Below are 20,844 nucleotides of genomic sequence, written 5' to 3'. Positions count from 1 at the left end.
AGACCTGTCTTGTAAAAAGGAGCCCTATGCATATATATTTGCTCCTTAGCCATGCCAAGCAGCCTGTTTGACTACAGCAGTGGATAGGTTGCTAGGTTCAGAGTTTCTAGGAAAAGATTGGTAAAAACCTATGATCAGGGGATGATTCAGTACCACATCCCACAAAGGACACATAGTTTACTGGTATTCTGAGTCATCAATTGTCTTTTGCTGTCAAACAGATTGAGCATAACTATGCATTCCTACAAGTGTGTCTAATTTCTCATATTCCCCAGGAGGACAGGCAAGACACGGGTTCAGAGGGTGTTTCCACAGTCGAGGAGCAGAACGACTCAGACTCGGGCCCTCCGAGGAAGAAGATGAAGAAGACGGATAGCGGCATGTACGCCTGCGACCTGTGCGACAAGATCTTCCAAAAGAGCAGCTCGCTCCTGAGGCACAAATACGAACACACAGGTAAACATTCGTGTTTCCCAGGGCCTTCACACAAACACAGCCAGAAAAACAGAACCGGAACTTGTCTCACCATCGCTCACTCTGTTGGGTCCTGGGAAAGATGAGTCAGAGTGCGAGCAAAAGGGGGATTTTGAGCTACAGCATAAAGAAGGGTGGACACCTCCATTCCAGCAGGTATTACTCAACATGCACAGAAGAGGTCTGAGAATTTCTTTCCGCCAACTCCCCACCTCTGCGCTGCCAGCTTCTCATGTGAAGCAAGAGGCGAGCTCTGGTAGTGATTTGGATTGCTCCATGATGATGATTCTGTGGCCAAGCTCAGGTCAACACTCTCAGAGGCATTTTCGATGTTTTTTTTCTTTATTACTCTGATACCTGGCTCGGGACCACAGTTTTCGGCTCCAAATGATCTCATGCTAGGTGAAACTAGCTGCTCCCTGCCTGGATAAAGTTTTCTTGAAAGTTTTGAAGCACAATCGTTGTGATTTTGTTGTATTGTTTTGAAATGTTCTCCTTGGATACACTGATGATAGATACTGATTTCAGCTTTCCGGCACTGGCACCTTTCAGACAGCATGATGGGGGATTTGCTCCCTGAATGTTTATTGTTAATATTTTCTCTTTGTGTGGCGAGACGAGGTTGGGATATAAAGTAAATACTCTTCAGTTTTAAAGAACGACAACGCCAAGTTTGTGGCGAGACGAGGTTGGGATATAAAGTAAATACTCTTCAGTTTTAAAGAACGACAACGCCACCCTGGGAATTTCACCCAGAGAATACTGGAAATGACACTAAATCACCAAAAAGGCACTTAGGTTCGCTATACTCAATCCAGAGACGAGGTTCAATAATAAACAAATTGACAATTTATTGGTAATTATTTAAAACACCGAATAAAAACATAATCATAAATATTCAAATACAAATATGCTTAAAAAGGTATTCAGAGCTGAGGCTTACCAGTGGAGGGGCAGGGATGCCACACACAACTAAAGAAAGAAGACACACCAAAACACAAGTGCAACACACTATCACACACTCACACTAATAAACTAGACAAGGCAGGTGTGTACACTCAAGGGATCCCACCACCAAGGCACCCTAGTCTCCTCCACGTCGGCACTCCGCATCTAAATAAAAAAAACAAAGAAAATGTCAATATATTACAACAAACTAATGTGTAGCACCGGGGGATAACCCAACTGCAGGACCACACTGGTGATCTACAGCTAGAAAAAGGGCCTCCCACCAGTGGTGTAACAGAAAATCCAAACTACAAATCAAAAAGCAATAAAACAACATACAATCTGAATAAAACTCTAAAATCTGGAGCAAACGGAATCGCCGTACTGCTCCAACTTGCCGTCCACACGACGATAAGTTAACAGTCAATCAATATGCACGCCAGCTGACTCCGATAACCGGCATGCATATGGCCGTTGTCCACGCCGACGTCCACTGTAAAAGCTGACAGCAGCAGGGAAAGAATTCTCACAACGGGAACAGACGGTAAAAGCACAGCAAGGCAAAACAGTAGCACTTCAGTTCGCGTAGCTTGGCGCAAAACTAAGGTCCACACTTCCTGCGAAACATAATAAATAATTACTATAAAAGAACAATAGAAGGCAGAGAGCGTAACAAAAGTTGATTACGTACCAAGTAAGCCGGGTCACAGAACGTAAGCAGAATAGCTCAGAGGAGGCTTCTATAGCTACGACCAGCCGCGATGGAGACTTTAGAGGAGTAACCCACAAACGATCTCTACCACACCGAGGAAGTCAGGTGACCAAAAAGGAGATCACAGGCAAGCGATGCAGAGACACTCAAATGGCCACTATTTATACCAGCGCCCCCTAATGGGCCAGGCTGAAAGTGGGTTGGACCGAGGGATAACATTCATCCTGCCACATTCGCATAAATATGTTTGATGTGTTGACATCTATTTGCTTTGTTATTCTCTGCAGGGAAGCGACCTCACGAGTGCGGCATCTGCAGCAAGGCCTTCAAACACAAACACCACTTGATCGAACATATGCGGCTCCACTCGGGGGAGAAGCCGTACCAGTGCGACAAGTGTGGCAAGCGTTTCTCCCACTCGGGCTCCTACTCCCAGCACATGAACCACCGCTACTCCTACTGCAAGAAGGAGACGCAGAGCCAAGCGGGAGGGCGGGAGAGCCCGGAGGAGGACGGCGAGACCCAGATCGACATGGAGGTCCTGAGCGGGGCACAGAGACAGCTCCTGGCCCCGTCCCAGCTGGACTCAGATGAGCGAGGGAGCAGCACCAGAGAGGATGAGGAGAGCGAGGAGGAGGAGGAGGAGGAAGGCGTGGTGGACATGGATGATATCCAGGTGGTGCAGATAGGGGACGAAGGAGGGGAAGAGGAGGACGAGCCAGAGGAGCGGAATGAGGAGGAAATGAAGAGAGTAGCGGTGGAAGAGGGAGGAGAGGAGGAAAAAAGCGAGACAGGAGAAGAGGAGGCTGACACCGGACAGGAGGATGGGCTCGGGAGCGTTCAGGAAGAAACCAACGTGGAGGAGGAGAAGGCGATGGAAACTGAAGGAAGCTCCCCTGAAGCTGAAACTGAAGGTGGCCTGAGCGAAAGAGAAGGAGGAGAGGTCGCAGAGGAGAGTCAAAGCGAAACAAACAGGAACGAGGTTTGTGAAGATGAGAAGCAGACGCCACGGGAGAAAGGAGACTAAACGAGGAACCAGACTCCTCTACTAGACACAATCAGACTCCTCCTCGCTGTGTGCAGAGGAAGAACGCACGAGATGATGTCTGGTCACTCTGACAGTTCACTACTGTGTAGAAATCCAGGTGTGCCTGAAAAAATACTAGTGACTTTTCCACAGGAGAACAGTTTCTCGCTGTTAGAAAAATCCATTTGTAAAGAAAAAGACGAAGACGAACGTGAATTTTAACAAATGAAGGACATGCATTATACAGACTTTGGAAGCTAGAGCCGACACGTTTTAGATAATGTTTTATTACTAAAACACCTTGGGTCATTTCTTTTTATCAGTGTTACTAATTTTATCACTCATATTTTAACCTTTAAAACCTGTACAGTTCGGGAGATATTTCTATATCTTTTTATTGCCAATGAACAAAAAAAAGTCAGTATTTTGTTAGGTTGGAAGGAAAATAAGAAAAAATCCTGTGCACTACAAGTGGCTTGGTTTACCTTTTGATGGAGCAGTTGAGTTGTGTTGTCTACCCTTCAGTATTACCGCATTAGATATACAATGCCATCATGCTAGCAGATGCTAGCGTTACAATTCTTTCTTTTTTTATAGTTTTGATTGGATCATGAGCCTTATGAAGAAAATATCATCAGCATTTAGTTCCTTCGAGACTTTGTTTTCTTCTTCTTTTTTTAAAATCAGCATTTAACAAAAATTGTTTGACATGTTGGGCAAATATTTTCTTTCTTGATACCAATTTGGTGTAAAGCTCAAAACCACTTAGCCATATTGGTAGCCTGGCAGCGTCTGAACAATTACTAGCACATTATAGATCATTAATTTAAACCCCTAAAACTGCACACAGTCATGTTTACCCCTGTGCAAATGCTTCACTGTGGCCTAAATGCAGTTCAATTGGCATTTCCCTCTCCTGGTTCTGCTGTCTTAAGATCAGGGTTTTTTCTTTAGTTATATAACCTTTCGTAGCTTCTATAAGATTAACATAAGACATGGTCACATTTTATTGTGCAATCGTAAACTATGTTAGAAAACGCTATTACATGTCCCAGAGCAGACGTTTGCTAACGAGAGACTAAATGAGGCTACAGAAGTTTCTGGGAAATACTCAGCAGCTTAGTATTGGTGATGCCAAAGTCATGGCAAAGCCTAACTTTAGAACAATTTGTGGAGATGATTTTGCTTAACAAATCATGTTACGTATCTTTCAGGTTTCCACAGAGATTTTCCACGATAATCCAAAAGCCAGTGGAAAAATCTTACTGGCTTTTTATTGAAGGAATGCTAACTTCCAGGTTCACCTATAGAAAAGGCTGTTGTTCTATATAAAGATACAAAGTATATGTAGTATGTTGGAGTTATATTGAAAAGGGAAATTGTTTATGTTAAACTTTTCAAGAAAGTTTTTCACTAAATATCTATGAGATAGCCTGTTCATCTGTAATGCTGCTCTGCTACATGTGCTGCAACAGCTAACAGCTATGTAATGACACCAAATATAAAAGGCCTCAATTTCTGCAATTCTTAAAAACAAATCAAAAGTATCCCAATATCTTCTACATTTAAGCTGATAAAGCAGCACTCAAATATCCGTCGCCCTCTCCTTTAGACGGAGCCAGGCTACCTATTTCCCTTTGTTTCCATTAGCTTAGCTTATTGCTAAGCTAAGCTAATTTTAGTTACTAGCAAGACAGTATAAAGCTCAAAATGTCAAACAAATTATTTAAAGTTCAGAGCGAGCAGAAAGCGGATGTAGAAAACTGTCTCATCCTTCCTATAACCCCGCCCCACCCTCAGAGCCTTATGCAAAAAAATAACATTAAAATGATCAAACTGAACAAGAGAAGCATGCATATCAAAAGTGCCACTGAATATTGCTGTTGGAGCTATGATCAGGTATTGCCGGGTCCAAGATCAACCGATAAGCCGGGATACTGTTAACTTTGGCTGGTGGCCGCACCAGAGAGAGTATAGTTTAGCGTAAAATGTGTTCCTGTGTTATAGATTTTAAAGAATTTGCTTTCACCTAATCTGAGAAACGAACGGAAAAAAAATTGCAATGCACATTTTGTTTTTCAAATGGGTGATGATGAAATACACTTTCTTATTTTTGACTGTGTCCTGCCTTTCTGAAGCTTATTCAGTGCACTTGTTTAAACACACCATGAAATGCTCAGATGTCTCTTCAGGTAACAAAATGTAGGCAAATATGAATCCTAGGAGTTTAATCCAACATCGTTTTACCTGTCAGTATTATTTTTTATTTCATTTTTTTTATTTGTTTTCATTTTTTTGCTCTTACGTTGTTTTATGTTCCGTGTCCGTGTGCGTACTGTATGTTTTCAGCAATGGCAGTATTATCCCCACCCCCAGCGAGTTGGGTATGTCTCTTTAGTCATAGAGAACTTTTATATTTATGTGTCTTATTTTTTATATTTCTTTATGGTTATTTATTACACTATGTAGTGTACAATACTGTAGTTTGTATTAATACGATAATATATTTTAGTATGGGACAAAAAAAGAATCAATGGCAAATAACTACAAGCCTGGAAAAATCAGACTCTGGCATACTGAAGTATGTTTTTGGAACAAATGAAGTGATGTTTTTCTTAGGGAAAAAAAGAAACTCGCACCCTGCAAGCCTGAAAATTGGAACCTGTGACCTCTGCATCCATTCTCATGTTAGTTTAGTTTTCTTTCCCCTTTCTAATATGAAGCTACTGAACTTTTGAAAACTAATTGTATGTCTAATAGCATGAGTGTGTTCTGTTGTATTGAAGGATGATCCTTAATCCCACAAATTGTCCTTTTTGCCAAGCCAAAATAATATTTGACGTACGTTCTTATTTGTTTTTATTTGTGCCAATTTGTTACTTTATATGTCAGTGTCATGACCGCACCCAGTTTTATATGCCCCCCCTCTTTAACACCCTCATCTTTTTTTATAGTGATTGTTTTTGTTTTGTCTTTTTTGTTCATTTTTTATGACTCCCCATCTCACAATAAAATACATCAATTACAAGCTGTTCGGTTTGTCATGAGATTTTTCATTAAGAGTTTGGAAATTACAAAACGCTCTTTCATGCACTTCTGCTTTCATGTCTTTCTAAGCTTTTGCTTTCTTAATCAGAATTTTGAAAATAATTTTGAAATGTTCATTTTAGAAAACACCGAATTAAATCTGGCTGTGGTGTAAAACATGGAGAAATGCAGTTCATGGTCACATTTTGTATTTGGGATTGATGTTGGTGAGCCCCACAACCAGTGTAGGAGTCGTTACTTTAAAAAAGTAGTTTAGACACATGACTTGTTAGTTTTCTTAAAGGCAACACAGTACATTACTTAATTACTTGCCAGAGCAAGTAAGATGTTACACTACTCATTACATTACTTACTACATTACTCATAGGATAGGATCTTCCCTTTAGTATTTCCATATAAACACAAACGGGGTTAAGGCAAAGCAAAGATGAAATATAGCACAAAGAGATTTCAAAGCGATCGCCATGGTGATTCTGCTTTTAAAAAACACACAGTTGGAAATGGACCCTGTCTTTTTTACCTGTTGAGGATCAGGGTCCGGCTGCTGGGCAGCATGCAGTCGGGCTTTAACATCATTCTCGGCTCTTGGCTACACTGCAAAAACTCAAAATCCTACCAAGTATATTTGTCTAATTTCTAGTCAAAATATCTCATCAAACTTGTTTTTAGACTTTTTCCCACTTAATACGAGATATTTTTGCTTGAAATAAGTGGAATGAAATCTGCCATTGGAACTGTGGGGTAGCATAACATAAGCAGCAAGGAAAGTGACAGGAAGAAAGCATCAGCAGACTGTTCAAGTTTCTTTTAAGTGTCCTTTGTTTTCTGGCATCACCATTCAACAATTTTTCACTCAAAAAGTCAAAATCCCACCTGCTTTACACAGAATTCCACCCACAGCTGAACCCTTATTAATCCCTACCATTGAGAAAACAGGTTAGACCAAATAACACAGTCTAGACAAAGAAACAGGAATAAAATCATTCTTCCACTTAAACTCATTTACCCAACTGACAGTTTGAAAAGTCAGTCTCTTCCCACAATCCGACTCATGAGGTTATTTTAAAGTAAATAAATAATTTTACACAAAAGAAAAACCCCTTCATTTGGTTACACCCAATTAACTCGATCATTGACATCACACCCTATATAACCAGGAAGTACTCGGGCGGCCCCTCTCATACACCTGTTTTATATACTGGACCTGCGCAAAGGAACACAGAATGGTAAGTGTAACCAAACTACATGAACAAATGAAAGATTCAAATCAACTAATGATTAACTGACATTTAGCTTTAAGAACATTTGCACAGGTGTAATGAATGTAACCAATGCTACCACAAACAGACCGGGATGGTATGTAGAGCCAAGATTACATCTGCAGTGTCTACATTAAAGCAGTATGATTCATTATAAGATAACACAAGACAAATTAACAACATATGTAAGTGACAAATGGTAAATGAATGAAATCCCAGCCACTTTGTCACAGGAACAAGTGAAAATTCTCCAGAATTCTGTCTAAACACAGCTTTCTATATCTCACTGAAATGTTACTCTGTAGCTGATTGTCACATTTTAAGAGTGATGAGATATTTTGACTAGAAATTAGACAAATATACTTGGTAAGATTTTGAGTTTTTGGGTTGGCGTGCAGTAAATGAGAGTGCTTTATACAACTTGCCTCATTCACTCATATATACACACATAAGTGCTTTCTATTCACACAAGATGGATTCACTGGAGAGCAACTTGGGGGTTTGCGTCTTGCCCAAGGGTGTTTGGCATTAAGGCCGGAGCAGCCAGGGATTGAACCACCAACCTTCCAATTAGTAGATGTCCAGCCTCCTGAGCTACAGCCCCCCCTGTCTGTGCAGATGCTTGTGGCTAATGTAACGTGATTACGAATTACTGTAATCACATTACATTTTTCAGTGATGCAGTAATGTGTAATGTTACTAAAGAAGTTTCACCCAACACTGCCCATGACCCGGACCATGATAAGCCACAGAAGATGGGTGGATTCATAAAGTTCTGAGGAAAAACCTCAAATGACCAAAAAAGCAGAACAAAATGAAGCAACAGTTTCACATTTTAGGAAACACTTTTTAGCTTCAGCGGAAAACAGGAAGACACTTCATGAAATATTTGATGTGATAGAACTGAAAAACAAAACCTTTTAGTGGAGACTTGACTGCATTTCAGTCAGCGTCAGTAGCATTCACGGATCATCAAGTTACAGACACATGGGCACAGCTGTTTGGTGGAGCCAACTTGTTTTGCTGATGAGGCTTTTTATTCTTTTCGTCACACAGGAACATGTACATACATGTAGATGGAATAGTTTGAAATGGAGAGCAAGATGAAAGTAAACATCACAATACAATTTCATTAAAAGCTCTAAAGTACCTTATATTGAAAATGAGGCAGCCAGAGCTTTTTCATGTAATGATAATACTATACTGTAAGTTTTCACACACACACACACACACACCTGTTGTCCTCTTCTTCCTCTCTCCTTGATAATCTCCTCCTCTTTTTAATCCTCTCAGTGCCTCATGCCAGCACCACAGTCCTGCTTCCAAATGAAAGTTGAAACAAAAGTAGAGCTCAGGGAGATTTTCTCTCAGGAAAACACTTTTAGGATTTGCCCACAGAAGAGAAAACCTTTTTGTCCTCTTGTTGACAATAATAATGTTAAAACAGAAGTATTGACTGCAATTTATCCTGAATTGGTTGAATAAATATGACAATTTTCAGAACGACAGGGCATCCATCCATTTTATTGATTTTTTTTCTACTAGTTAGCTGACTACTAACCTCATCAGTGTAGAGGAATCAGGAATCATTGAAAACTGTATTCTACAAGTGATATCATTTTATTATTATACATGTGTGCATCTTATATAAAAAATACAATTCTCTTGGATACAATTTTAAAAAACCAACCATCTCTTAGACTGTATTTGACTCCCTGGGTACGTGGTCCATTATATAAGCCTGGGTCAACAGACGCTAGTAGATAAGCTAATTGTCTTCCATGGGTATCTTAAATAGTTTTTTTCACTTTTCTTTTTTTTTTCTTCCACTATCAGAATCTTAGTGGAATTACCCAGATACTATGTTTAGTTTCTTTTTCCTTTCCCATAGAGGCACCGGAATATAATAGACTTAGCTTGCCCCCCCCCTGCAGGCCATTAAAAAGAATACAGGTTTAAGGTCCTTCCATTCATTTTTCAGACTTTGAAGCTTAAACCATCTTTTAACTACAGTTTATGCATGGGAGTTGTCTCCTATGCCCCTTGAAGGCAGTAAATAGTCCTATTTTCCAGACTTTACTCAGCGCCTCGGGTCACAGGCTTATCAACAAAAGAAATACTAAGTCACAAGCAATGTTCCCTCTAAGCCCCGCGCGTGCGTAATTGGGTCTCTGCACACAAAAAAGATCTAACCTGAATTGAAATTAAAATGAAAACTTTAACAATTCTGTTTTGCAATGTTAGTAAGTGACTGGCTGCTCCCATATGGGATTAGAACGATGCCACCTTATCCCATAGCCCAATGGTATACGCAGCTAATCAACGTTGTTGACAGGCTATGACAGCGTCCTTATGTGCCGACACCAGTGTTTTAGCTAGCAAAGCGGCGTGGCTGATGTGGAGTGAAGCCACGTTAATGACAACGTGTACAACCATTGGAGATGTGAGCAGGACAGACAAACAATTGACGGAAAAAGTGTGGACTTTATACCAGTTTTTAAATTGTGTTGATCGGCCACGTAAAACCAGAGTTATGATAAAAATATATGCAATGTTTGGAAAACGCTGGAAAGCACTCTCCACCTGTGAGCAAAACCAAAAAACCCCACACCTTTTCCTATTGGTCGAAAAATTTAACATGTCGACCAATCAAAAATTATATGGCAACATGGCATTTAGTTGTTTATGAAGGGGGGAAGTTTTAGGAGTGACGGCGGTGTTTCGAGATGTGAGAGATTTGAGATCTTGTGTAGTTAGTGTGTAGTGTAGTCAATAGTTTTGTTGTGTGTGTCAGAACAATGAGGCGACTGCTGAGTGTTACATCTCCTGCTGTCAGGCCTGCAGGTATCAGACTTGTGATGTTCTCCTTTATCTCATAGTGGACAGAAATTATGTTTTGCAGTGGCACAAATAATTTGTGTGGCATCAAATTTGATGCAGAAACACCTGATTGTTCTGTAAATAGTTTGAAATGTTTATTTAAAAAGACGCCTTGGCTGCATTTTTAGGTAAACAGCTGCAAAAACTTTGTTTAACTCAGTTACTTTGAAGATGTAACTATATAATTAATTGCCCAACACTGGTCATTATATACTGTATTTTGCAGACAGAGTTACAGGACTCTCTCCCAGACCACAGACTCATAATACAAGTCAGAGCTTTATTTAAAAAAAGAAAGTTGTGTTTTCAAAATTGGAATTAGTTATTTTTTACTTCCAATAGTGTTAACATGCTACACAGATCATGAACAAGATTTTTTATTTTTTTTAAATTGTAAGTGGGCTAAAGCACTTAATTAAAAGTAGTCTAACATAAATGTAAATGCTGTAATTTGATTATTTTAATAAACCAAGTAACTTGGATGGATTCGATGCCAGCGTGACCACAGTGCACACGTCTGCTGTTGCTCACAGTGGGTGTGAGTTTGTGTTCGCTCAGACACATGAAAAATTAGAGGGAACATTGGTCACAAGTGGTAGTTTATTTATAAACCATGTTATCTGAAGTGGTTACATAGTTGTGAGATCATGGAGGCGTAACAAATTAATCAGAAGAGCAGATTTAAACCTTACTCCATCATAAAAATAAAATTTAATAGAGGGATCACATGTTAGTGATTGGGCAGAATCATTCAAGCCCGTCTGGTTATAGACCAGCCCAAGGTCAACCCTATTGATCCAGATTAGGTTTCCAGGAGGTTCGACCCTCCTCCGGCCTCCCCAAACCCACCCCCTCCACTAACATGAATTAGTAATGGAATGGACTGAAAATCCATAGTCAGTGCGGGCGCTGTAAATGATACAATAGCTGGTGAACATATTTGATAGTTATTCTTGCATAGTGTATTCTTTCTGCCTTCCCAGAAGCACAGTCTCGCTTTGGATCCCTAAGGATGATTTTGGGGGGCATTTTAGGAACATCCTTAAGTCTTAAGAAGATGCTCCTGAGCCAGAGTCTTTGTTTTAAAGGAAGGAAATCGTGGGTGGGATGGGATTCAAACTTCCTCCTTTGTCTTTTGTCTCTTCGGAGCAGAAGGAGTCCAAGCGATTGTACTATACATCTGCGATCTGAATTTACGGGAGTGTTTGTGAATGTGGTGGAGGGGGACTGTGGCGGAGAGATACAGAATAATCTGTCAGGGGTTTTGCTCTGCAGTCGTGTTAAATAGGTCTTCAGAGACATTTATAGAGGAGGGGGTTTGGTGGTGGAACAGTGCTTTACAGCTCACACCCTAACATTAAGGTGTCAAAACATCCAACAGCATCTTGTAATTGTACCTGTAATAAATGTCTTTAACAGTGATCACAGCAATACTCAGACTCCATTCTGAAATTCCACAAAGGTTAACCAGTGCGTAGCCTGTGGCTCCATGTTCAATATGTGGGGCCGTTTTACAGGCTTTCAGGCCAATCCGGGACTTAAAGCCAAGATATTGCCATATGTTCTGCTGGGCTCAGCATTTCAAAGGAAAATTGAAAAGCTATAACTGCTAAGAGGATATGGAGTGCTCTTGCCAATAATGGTGCAAAAGCCTGATGAAGTATCATGGCTGCCGGGACTCTGACACTGAGCCAAACCCAGGGGGCCGAAGCTCCCCGGGGAAATTTAGAGAAAAGCCGGGAGGAGGAGGCAGAGGAAAGAAAAACCGGCGCTCAGGAAATAGCAGTCACTTAAATATCATGTTCATTTACTCAACCACTAAATAGCAGAATGTATACAAAAGTGTGTGTGTGTGTGTGTGTGTGTGTAAGAGAGCAGGCTAATATGCCACTTCATTTGACAAATTGCTGTTTCAGAGCTCTAGTTTAACACAGCGGTCAGCAGAAGCTCATACATAACTGAAACCTGCGCATCAAACTACATTATATAACCATGGCCTTTACAGGCTCATAAACATACCAAACAAACAATTATGACATTACTTCTTTTTTTTACTTATTTAGCAAAGCTACGTTAGCTATACTGCGCTAACAAGGTAGCAATCATATCCCGGGACAAACATGAAACTTTATGTGCAACGGGACTTCTTGAAGTATTGATCTGTTTAACTCCTAAACCATGAAGGTAGAAGGAAACAGTCACACTTCAGTCATGAACAGAAGCTCAAATCAAACAGTCAATCCCGGCTGTCGAGCACAGGCCACAAGAGAAACATCACAGGCTTCTGCAAGCCTTCAAACTTTAATAACAGAGCAGTCATTTCCAAAATGACTAAACAAAACACTTCCCAGAGAGCAATTTAACAGCCTTAATCACTTGTTCACAGACACGAGTGACCATTTCGAGAGATCCTGATATTAACGTCACAGACGTCCAGCTGCTGTTAAATTAACAAAACAAAGGCTGATTTAAGCTAGCATTAAACTAACATTAGCTATAATATATATTCATCCATATATTGTTTTTTGCTAGTTCAACTGAGGGTTGCAGCAGGCCACATGCTTTCATTTTTTCCATGTCCTTCTATCAACACTGCCAACACAGCCATACACAAACATGTTTTAGCCCACTGTAGTGATTCCTGCAGGGTTTTTTGTGGGTTCTGTTTAAGCTAAAGTTTTGGCGAGGCCAGCCAAAGTATGAATGGCCTAGATTTTTCCTTTTTTGGGGGGGGGTGGGGGTGCTAACAGAGAGGGACAGGGGGACAGAGAGCTCAGTTTTTTTTGGTTTTGTTCTTTTTTGTTGTTGTTGTTGCATATACCCCATACACTGTGATTACAGGAACACTGACTAGGACCCCAAACTGTCCTCCACTTGTAGATAAGCCATGTTTTTGTGAACTGTTAAACAGCTGCACCCTCAGAAAAGCTGTTACCAGCCTCGAGTCCTACAATGCTGCTTCTAAACTCCTGGGACAGATGTGATCAAGGCACCTCTTACCACCAATCTCATAGCCTCATAACCTAAACCACAGGTTTCAAGTATAGTCTATTGTTTCCTTACTTTTCCCAAAGTCCACTCTGTTTCATTACTTGATAGGTTAGAAATAACACATCAGCTTATTTGTGACTAGCTGAGGCCACATTTTTATGGGAAAGCAATGCAGAAATCCTGGTAATTCCCCCGGTACTTCCACAAAGTTTTCTTTTTCAGCTGCACTTGTGGTTCCTAGTTCTGTTTTATAAAAAGAAACTGTAAGTGTTCTCCGCTCGTCCACATTTATGAGAAACTGTTGCACTGCTGTCTGTATGTCCTAGCAGGACAGGGTTTATCATGAACATAGGAAAGCACATGTCCCGCCCACTGATTTACCATAATAGCTGTATGATAATGTAAGCACATTTTTATAACATAATTATATTGCTGTTATGCATACCAAAAGGTTGTCATATTACATTATTACATAATATAATTCAATTCAGTTTCAATTCAATTTTATTTATACTGCACCAAATCACAACAAGTCGCCTCAAGGCGCTTTATATTGTAAGGTAGACCCTACAATAATACATACAGAGAAAAACCCAACAATCATATGAGCTCCTATGAGCAAGCACTTGGGCGACACTGGAAAGGAAAACCCCCTTTTAACAGGAAGAAACCTCTGGAAGAACCAGGCTCAGGGAGGGGCGGGGTCTTCTGCTGCAACCGGTTGGGGTGAGAGAAGGAAGACAGGATGAAAACCTGCTTGAAAGACTATTTATCAGAAGAAAATTGTAAGTAACACATAAGATTCATCAGCAATCCATGCTGACACAATGTGTCAAGACAGGAAATACTGTGACATTTGAATACTAATTAAAAAAATGTGCTTAGCTTTACAGTTACAGTCCGGGGGGGGGGCTTCTGGAGTAAGTAAATGGATATAGAATTGGTTGTTCAATTTCAGCAGTTATGTTTTATTATTATTTTATTTTATTTAAAACAAACAAAAACATCTGACTCAAAATACAGGTGTGTGTGTGTGTGTGTCTCGTCCCTTTGCATTGGTCAAAGGATTGCAGGGTGACGTGTGTGTGTGTGTGTGTGTGTGTGTGTGTGTGTGTGTGTGTGTGTGTGTCAGTCAAATGGTTGATTGGATTGTTCTGTATTTGGCTCAGACTTCGAACATCTCCCTGGTGAATTACCCTTCAGCTACAGTAATATGAAACCAGTCATTAACCATGTTGAGATCCACTGAGGTTTTCGGTGTCCTTGTTTAGGGTGCAGTCGTTATCCTGAAGCCTGGTCACCTTTTACCCATCACCTTAATCACAAATAAAAGCTTTACCCCTCCTTGCCCACCCTACCGACACACACGCACACAGTTTTGCTCCTCTTGCCTTCGAGCTGAATCCTATTACAGTGTTTCTTAGAGATAAGCCCTGGTGAAATCTATCTATAAATGAAATTTATGCATCATCGTTTAAGCTTGTAATTGCTTAGAGGCTCTATTTATTTTATTAGGCAGCATATCTTTTCTATTGGGGAGCTGAAAGCGTGTTAGTAGCTGAGATTTCACTTTCTTTTTGGGTTGCTTTGTATTAAGGACAATGAGATGAAAGCTTCGCATGTCAAATCTCTCTCTCCCTTCCACACGTACATATATTTAGAGTATTAAGGCTCTGGCAGTTTCGTGCTTTCTTTTCAGGGTGAGGTTCAGGGCTGAGTTTCACCACTTCCCCTCCTCGTTACCACATTGGGACTAGAGTTGCGCTAGAAAAACACCAGCGCAACCACAATCACCTCGCAACCTCTGCCTCTACACACACACACACACACACACACACACACACACACACAGCAGAGCAACCGATATTTGCAGGTAAGGCCGGCCCTCCCACACTGCTGGGACAACATGGAGCAGTTCTCAGTCATGACTAGAATAACAAGGAGCTGCACAGAATTCAATTAAATGGTCTGCTCTTTGAAAAGCTACCACCCACCTGCCTGCATACACACACTCACACTAAGCTCTGTGCTGTAAGTAACGCACCTCCACCCATCTACCCACTCTTGTATGCTTTGGTCTTCCCACACATGCAGGAAAGCATGCATGAACACACACATACACAAGCTAATATCCATTTCTCCTTTCTCAGTCTCTCTGCTGTGTGTGTGTAATCCCATTGTCCCGTCCTCCTCAGAGGAGCACGGACCTTCAAGTGTCGTCTCTAAAGCTGCCACCTAATTGGTTGCTGGTTGCTGGATAAGCCCATAAAAAAGGCGTGACATCTCTTTACAATGCCTTAAAGGTTCACCTTTTTGTCCTTACAGGGGCAAATGCTTCAAGGACTACAGAGCATCTCCCCACATTTCAGCTCTTCAGTTAGTGATGTTTCCTTCCTAGATATCATCTCACAGGAGAGCTTCTTCGGGTACCACGAAAATAAGATTTCACCTGTGTCCTTGTGACCCAAGACGCTAAGAGAGAGAAATAAAATGGAAAGCTCCACATGTTGATTTCCACTGTCACAGACTCCCTTAGATGATGCTTTTACTGTAGATGTCCACTCCTCACCATGAAGCTTTGGTGTAGAAACATCCCGTACGTGCACAGAATGGAAAACTTTTGTTTTATAATTATAACCATGAACATATAAGACATTATATTTACACTGTAAAAAAAAAAAAGATGTTATCTCATTTAAATAGGCGGTTTTTATTTCATTGATACCAGTTTTTAAAGTGTTTTTGATTATTATATTTAGTCTTCTAATTTCTAAGTGGATATTGTATAGATGGTGTATAATTGTGCCTCTTAACCATTTTTTAAAATCTAAATATACATCTAACTGTTAATGTTGAACTAAAATGCCAATTTTAGTAGAGTTGCGATTGTGATTGAAATGACGTTGTGTTTTGACTTTTGATTCTTCTGAATGTTTGATGTGGTTTGTGGTTAAGAGTTAAGAGCAGAAGGTTTCTAGTAAGTGAATAAAGACTCCTAGTTAGTGTTCCTGTAATCACACAGTGTATGGGGTATATGCGACAAAAAAAAAAGAACAACAACAACAAAAAACTGAGATCTCTTTATTTATACAGCACCAAATCACAACAACAGTTGCCTCAAGGTGCTTTATATTGTAAGGTAGACCCTACAATAATACATACAGAGAAAAACCCAACCCTATGGGGTGTCACATGCCCCTATGGTGACAGTGGGAAGAAACCTCGGGCAGAACCAGGGCAGCCATTTGCTCCGCCACGTAGCACATCATTATATAGCAGCTAGCCCAACTTCATTAACCCTACAAACGTCACTGCTATTCAGTTTTCTGTCTTCATTTATGTGATAGCAGTGATAGCAGTTTGAAATCCCTCAGCCACAACATGGTATCATCTTTAGATGGAAATTAGTGAACTAACGCCCTGCTAACTTCAAATGGCCTGTATTTGTATAGCGCTTTACTAGTCCCTAAGGACCCCAAAGCGCTTTACACAACCAGTCATCCACCCATTCACACACACATTCACACACTGGTGATGGCAGCTCCATTGTAGCCACAGCCACCCTGGGGTGCACTGACAGAGGCGAGGCTGCCGGACACTGGCGCCACCGGGCCCTCTGACCACCACCAGTAGGCAACGGGTGAAGTGTCTTGCCCAAGGACACAACGACCGAGACTGTCCAAGCCAGGGCTCGAACCGGCAACCTTCTGATTACAAGACGAACGCCCAACTCTTGAGCCACGATCGCCAACTTCAAACTCCGTTAAACTTCATAAATGCTGTTTTCATGGATGCCTGGATGTTAAACTTTAATAAAATGGTCAGCGTGGCTGCTCTCCCAGGTGTAACAATAAAGACAAGTTTGTAGCTCACAGTGATGCCGCAGTGTTCGTTTGACTTTGGGACCTGAAGCAGAGTTTGGACCCGGAAACAGCTAACGACGTCAGACTTAAAGACTGCCATTGGCAAAGTGTTAGCAGTGTGCAAGTATGCATATCCAAAGTTTACAATAAATACATTTTTTCACACATTATAGCTTAATAAAAAAAGGTTAATAATTACTTTTATTATTGTAAGAGTATTTATGGACAATAATAATACTGTGTAACACATCACATGTAAACATGCTAGTTACAACACTGCTTTAATATTTAATATTTAAATGAGCATGAGCATAAACTCTCGCTGGAAGTTTTAAACACTGTGGTGGTCTCTGTCATGGTAATGTGTACATCATTTCATTTCATTAGAGACCTTGCAGTAGCATTATGGAATATTAGTTTAAGAGCAGTTAGCGTCTTGTCTAAAGCGTCTTTCTAAAGAACAGAGAGTAAACATCCAGATGTGTTACTGAGCTGTGAGTCACTCAGCAGCCAACAGCTGAGCTCAGATAAACCGACTCTCAGCTCTCTCACGTTTGGGTCACCTCACCAGTGAGGTCTCTTTTGTTAATCCGTTCGTTTCTCCCTCATCTATCGCACTCGTTAAGAATGTGTCCACCATCACCATCCCGCTGCGCTCGACCTTTGGCTGCTCCCAAGGTGTACATGCCTCGGTAGAGATGACCTTTAACCTACACCGTTCTCTTACTCTACTGGGAGATGGCGGTGTGTATGTGCATGTTTCATGGGAGTAGGAACAGAGGTTAACAGAGGGGGATTTCCTGCGCTTTAGCAAGCTTGTTCATCACTACTCCTTTCACCGATACCTGCGCTCCAAAGCACCTTCCAAATCACTCCCTCACAGTCTTCCTCGCCTCCTCCTCAACATACTTTTCACCCCCGGAGCTGTGGTTTTCTTGCTTCTCCTCTGGCTGATCGGGCCCAGAGACTTTGACGGCACCTGTTGTTTTGAATCCAGCGATTATCAACAGTTTTGGTCTTCCTCCCTTGCGCTAACAGCAGAGTCTATCAGCTCCGGCTGAGCCGCTGTTGTGTCTGAAGCCCAGGCTCCAAAGGCTCCACGGCTTTTTGCATAACAGTGTAAAAAGTGCAAGTAATGAAAGGAGCCCGTTTTCTAATTACAGACAAACTAGAACAGAGAGTCTTGTTGGGGATAATTTCATATCATCACCTTTGGATGAATACTTTGTAATAGTAACGTGGGCTTTTAGATTCAATACGAAGCTTTTTTTTTTAATGTGGCTTGCAAAAAGAAGCTCGAATGTGCCTACACAATAGTGAAACCACAGAGAAAAGTGGTGATTTGAGCCCTCATAAACAACACAATTCATTAACCGTGTTTTCTTCACCGTTGGCACGTGACAGCGGTGCAGGAGAACACAGTGTATGAATATGCAGGGTGTGATTTGTGTCTGTTTTTGAAACATGTTTATTCAGGGAGCACAGCGGGTACACGATGAAAGTTTATTTGCTGCCGCTGTCGATGTGAATTTATTATTGTTTTAGAAGCGTTCAACTAAACATGTTTGAAACTTAAACAGAACTACTGCATTATCAAGAGTATTTTTATGTCTTTTAAAAGGACTCATTTGAGGAATATTCTCAGTGTCACCTTTTGTCCTTATTAAGATTTATTAAGCAAACAGGTTAACCTTTGGAGCTGAAAAAATAGGCCAAAACCTGCAGTTCCTCTAGCTGCCACACGAGGCTGACCTCCATCTATACACTACCATATCCAACTTTAACAGAAAGTTACATTAAATAATTTTGTTCACTGTGGATAATTTTGCCCCTCATAACAAATCCAAGTCTGGTTATTTTCTTTTCTATAAATTATCCACCTGGATAAATGAGTTAGTGATGTCCCTGCTTTGACTGACGAGTGTCCCACCACAGGCAGCTTGATGTTGGTGAGTGCTGTGCTGTGCAGGGTCTGTGTAGTTGGTGCTCAGTTTTAATACAACATCTGACTGCTTTGAAATTCTATCATCAGTCCGTTACTTAACACTAATTAGCCAGTATGTCATACAGTTTATGAATGCAGCTCGGCAACCGAGTTACATAGAGTTAGCGGATATAGTTACCATATAGGTAACTTTTAGCTTTAAAAAAAACAAACAAACAAACAACAACAACAACACAGCGTCGGACAAAATGCTAAGTACAAATTTTCAAAAGATTCAAAAAGCAGAGCACAAAACAACAGGTGACGAGCACAGGCAGTGTTAAAGATGGATGTAGCTACCGTAAAATCATCCATTAGTTTTTGAAGTCCTGTTCTGAAGGTTTGAGATGAACGTTTCCATCATATCATATTGGTTGCAAAAAGATTTTACGCTGTGTACAGTGACAAGATGAAGAGAAACAGCAAGCTAATGGGATACACTATAATTAACATCATGAACACATTGCTAGCTAAAAAAAAAAGTGCTTAGCATGGGCGTTAGGTCTAGTGAGCTTGTAGTATACCATAAAAACATGGCTAACTGTAGGACCTATGCACATGACATTTGGGCTTGTTGATTTGGGCCTGATGATGTAAGGCCCAAGTAAATGATCTGGGTCTTTAGCTGCTCAATATTCCATTAAACTAAATGGCAGCAAAACTTTTTGGCAGACTGATGAGTTTATGATAGTGGTGAAAGAACCAAAACAATCAGTTCATGGGCCATAGATAACCAAACCAGCAAGCTAATAGGTGCTAAAACTTGCTGTAATACTCTGATCCAGACAAAGTGCTTCACATTTCTTCATTAATATCAAATATTATAGAAGCAACAATTACAGAAAAACAAACATATTCTTTTTCCAAACAACAGTAAATCAGAGTTCATCTACATCTCTGCTCAGACTGCTGGCCCGTGACCTGAACCCAGGTAAGAAGCAGAAAATGGATGGATAGTTTGTGTGAAAGTGTATATTTCCAATAAACATGAAGGTGAACTGTTGCTACGCATTGTTGTGTAGACATTTCAAATCAATTTGTGCTTCAGCTACACTTCCCCCTCATCTTGGGCAACTTGAAAGCGTTTATTCTAGAAATAACCTGGAAATTTCCGAATGTTCCCATCTTTCTTGGAGACACCATTACCTCGCCCCGGGGATGCCAACGTGGCTCCTGTCACCTACGTTCCTTAAACTGAGGTAAAAAAGTGCCCAAATGTGAACGATGGAGTTTCCGCCTGGCAGCGTTAGCAGTAGCTTGTGTGTTTTAAAGTCTCTAAAACGACTGAGGCTAATTCACATCATTACTCAAAGCCTCAGCCGTACACTTGCACTTTCATTTGTTCTTCTTATCACAACCTTTAAAAATGACAATAGAAATGAGGCTCCCAGTCAGAGGGTGACAGAGGGAAATGAAGAGGAAAAAGGGGTGGGGGTGTGAGGGGTGGAGTGAGATGATGAGGAGGGATACTAATCAGTGCAGGCAGCATCCATTCTCTCCTTCTGTCTCTGTCTGTCCCCATTTCCTCAAGCTCTTTTCATTAAGATGCTGGTGGCCTCATTTCTGTGCCAGCGTCCAGCAGACCCTCTGACCTTTTGATGCCCTCTGTGCCCCCCCCCCCCCACACCTGGTGCAATTGTTAAGAAATGTTTGGGTGT

At 40.9% G+C, this 20,844-nt stretch overlaps 1 protein-coding gene across 2 annotated transcripts in view; it reads left to right on the top strand.

Moving 5' to 3' along the window:
- The window catches only part of zeb1b (zinc finger E-box binding homeobox 1b), a 50,657-nt gene extending 44,464 nt beyond the window's left edge, over window positions 1-6,193 (top strand). The window contains exons 7-8 of one of the 2 annotated variants that reach the window (XM_085286254.1): window positions 279-456; window positions 2,422-6,193. In XM_085286254.1, coding sequence (XP_085142380.1) covers window positions 279-456; window positions 2,422-3,161 — 918 coding nt within the window. In that variant the 3' untranslated portion in view covers window positions 3,162-6,193. Of the gene's footprint in view, window positions 1-275; window positions 457-2,421 lie in introns of both variants that reach the window. The other variant, XM_085286253.1, reaches the window with a different exon arrangement.
- Window positions 6,194-20,844: the final 14,651 nt, after the last annotated feature.

The sequence above is a fragment of the Mchenga conophoros genome, linkage group LG9 (assembly GCF_057382185.1).
Source record: "Mchenga conophoros isolate Kocher_MC1m ecotype Shallow Benthic linkage group LG9, M_conophoros_male_GT1.1, whole genome shotgun sequence".
Classification (NCBI taxonomy): Eukaryota; Metazoa; Chordata; class Actinopteri; order Cichliformes; family Cichlidae; genus Mchenga; species Mchenga conophoros.
The sequence above is the reverse complement of the archived record's forward strand: the minus strand, read 5'-3'. Positions and strand labels throughout refer to the sequence as shown.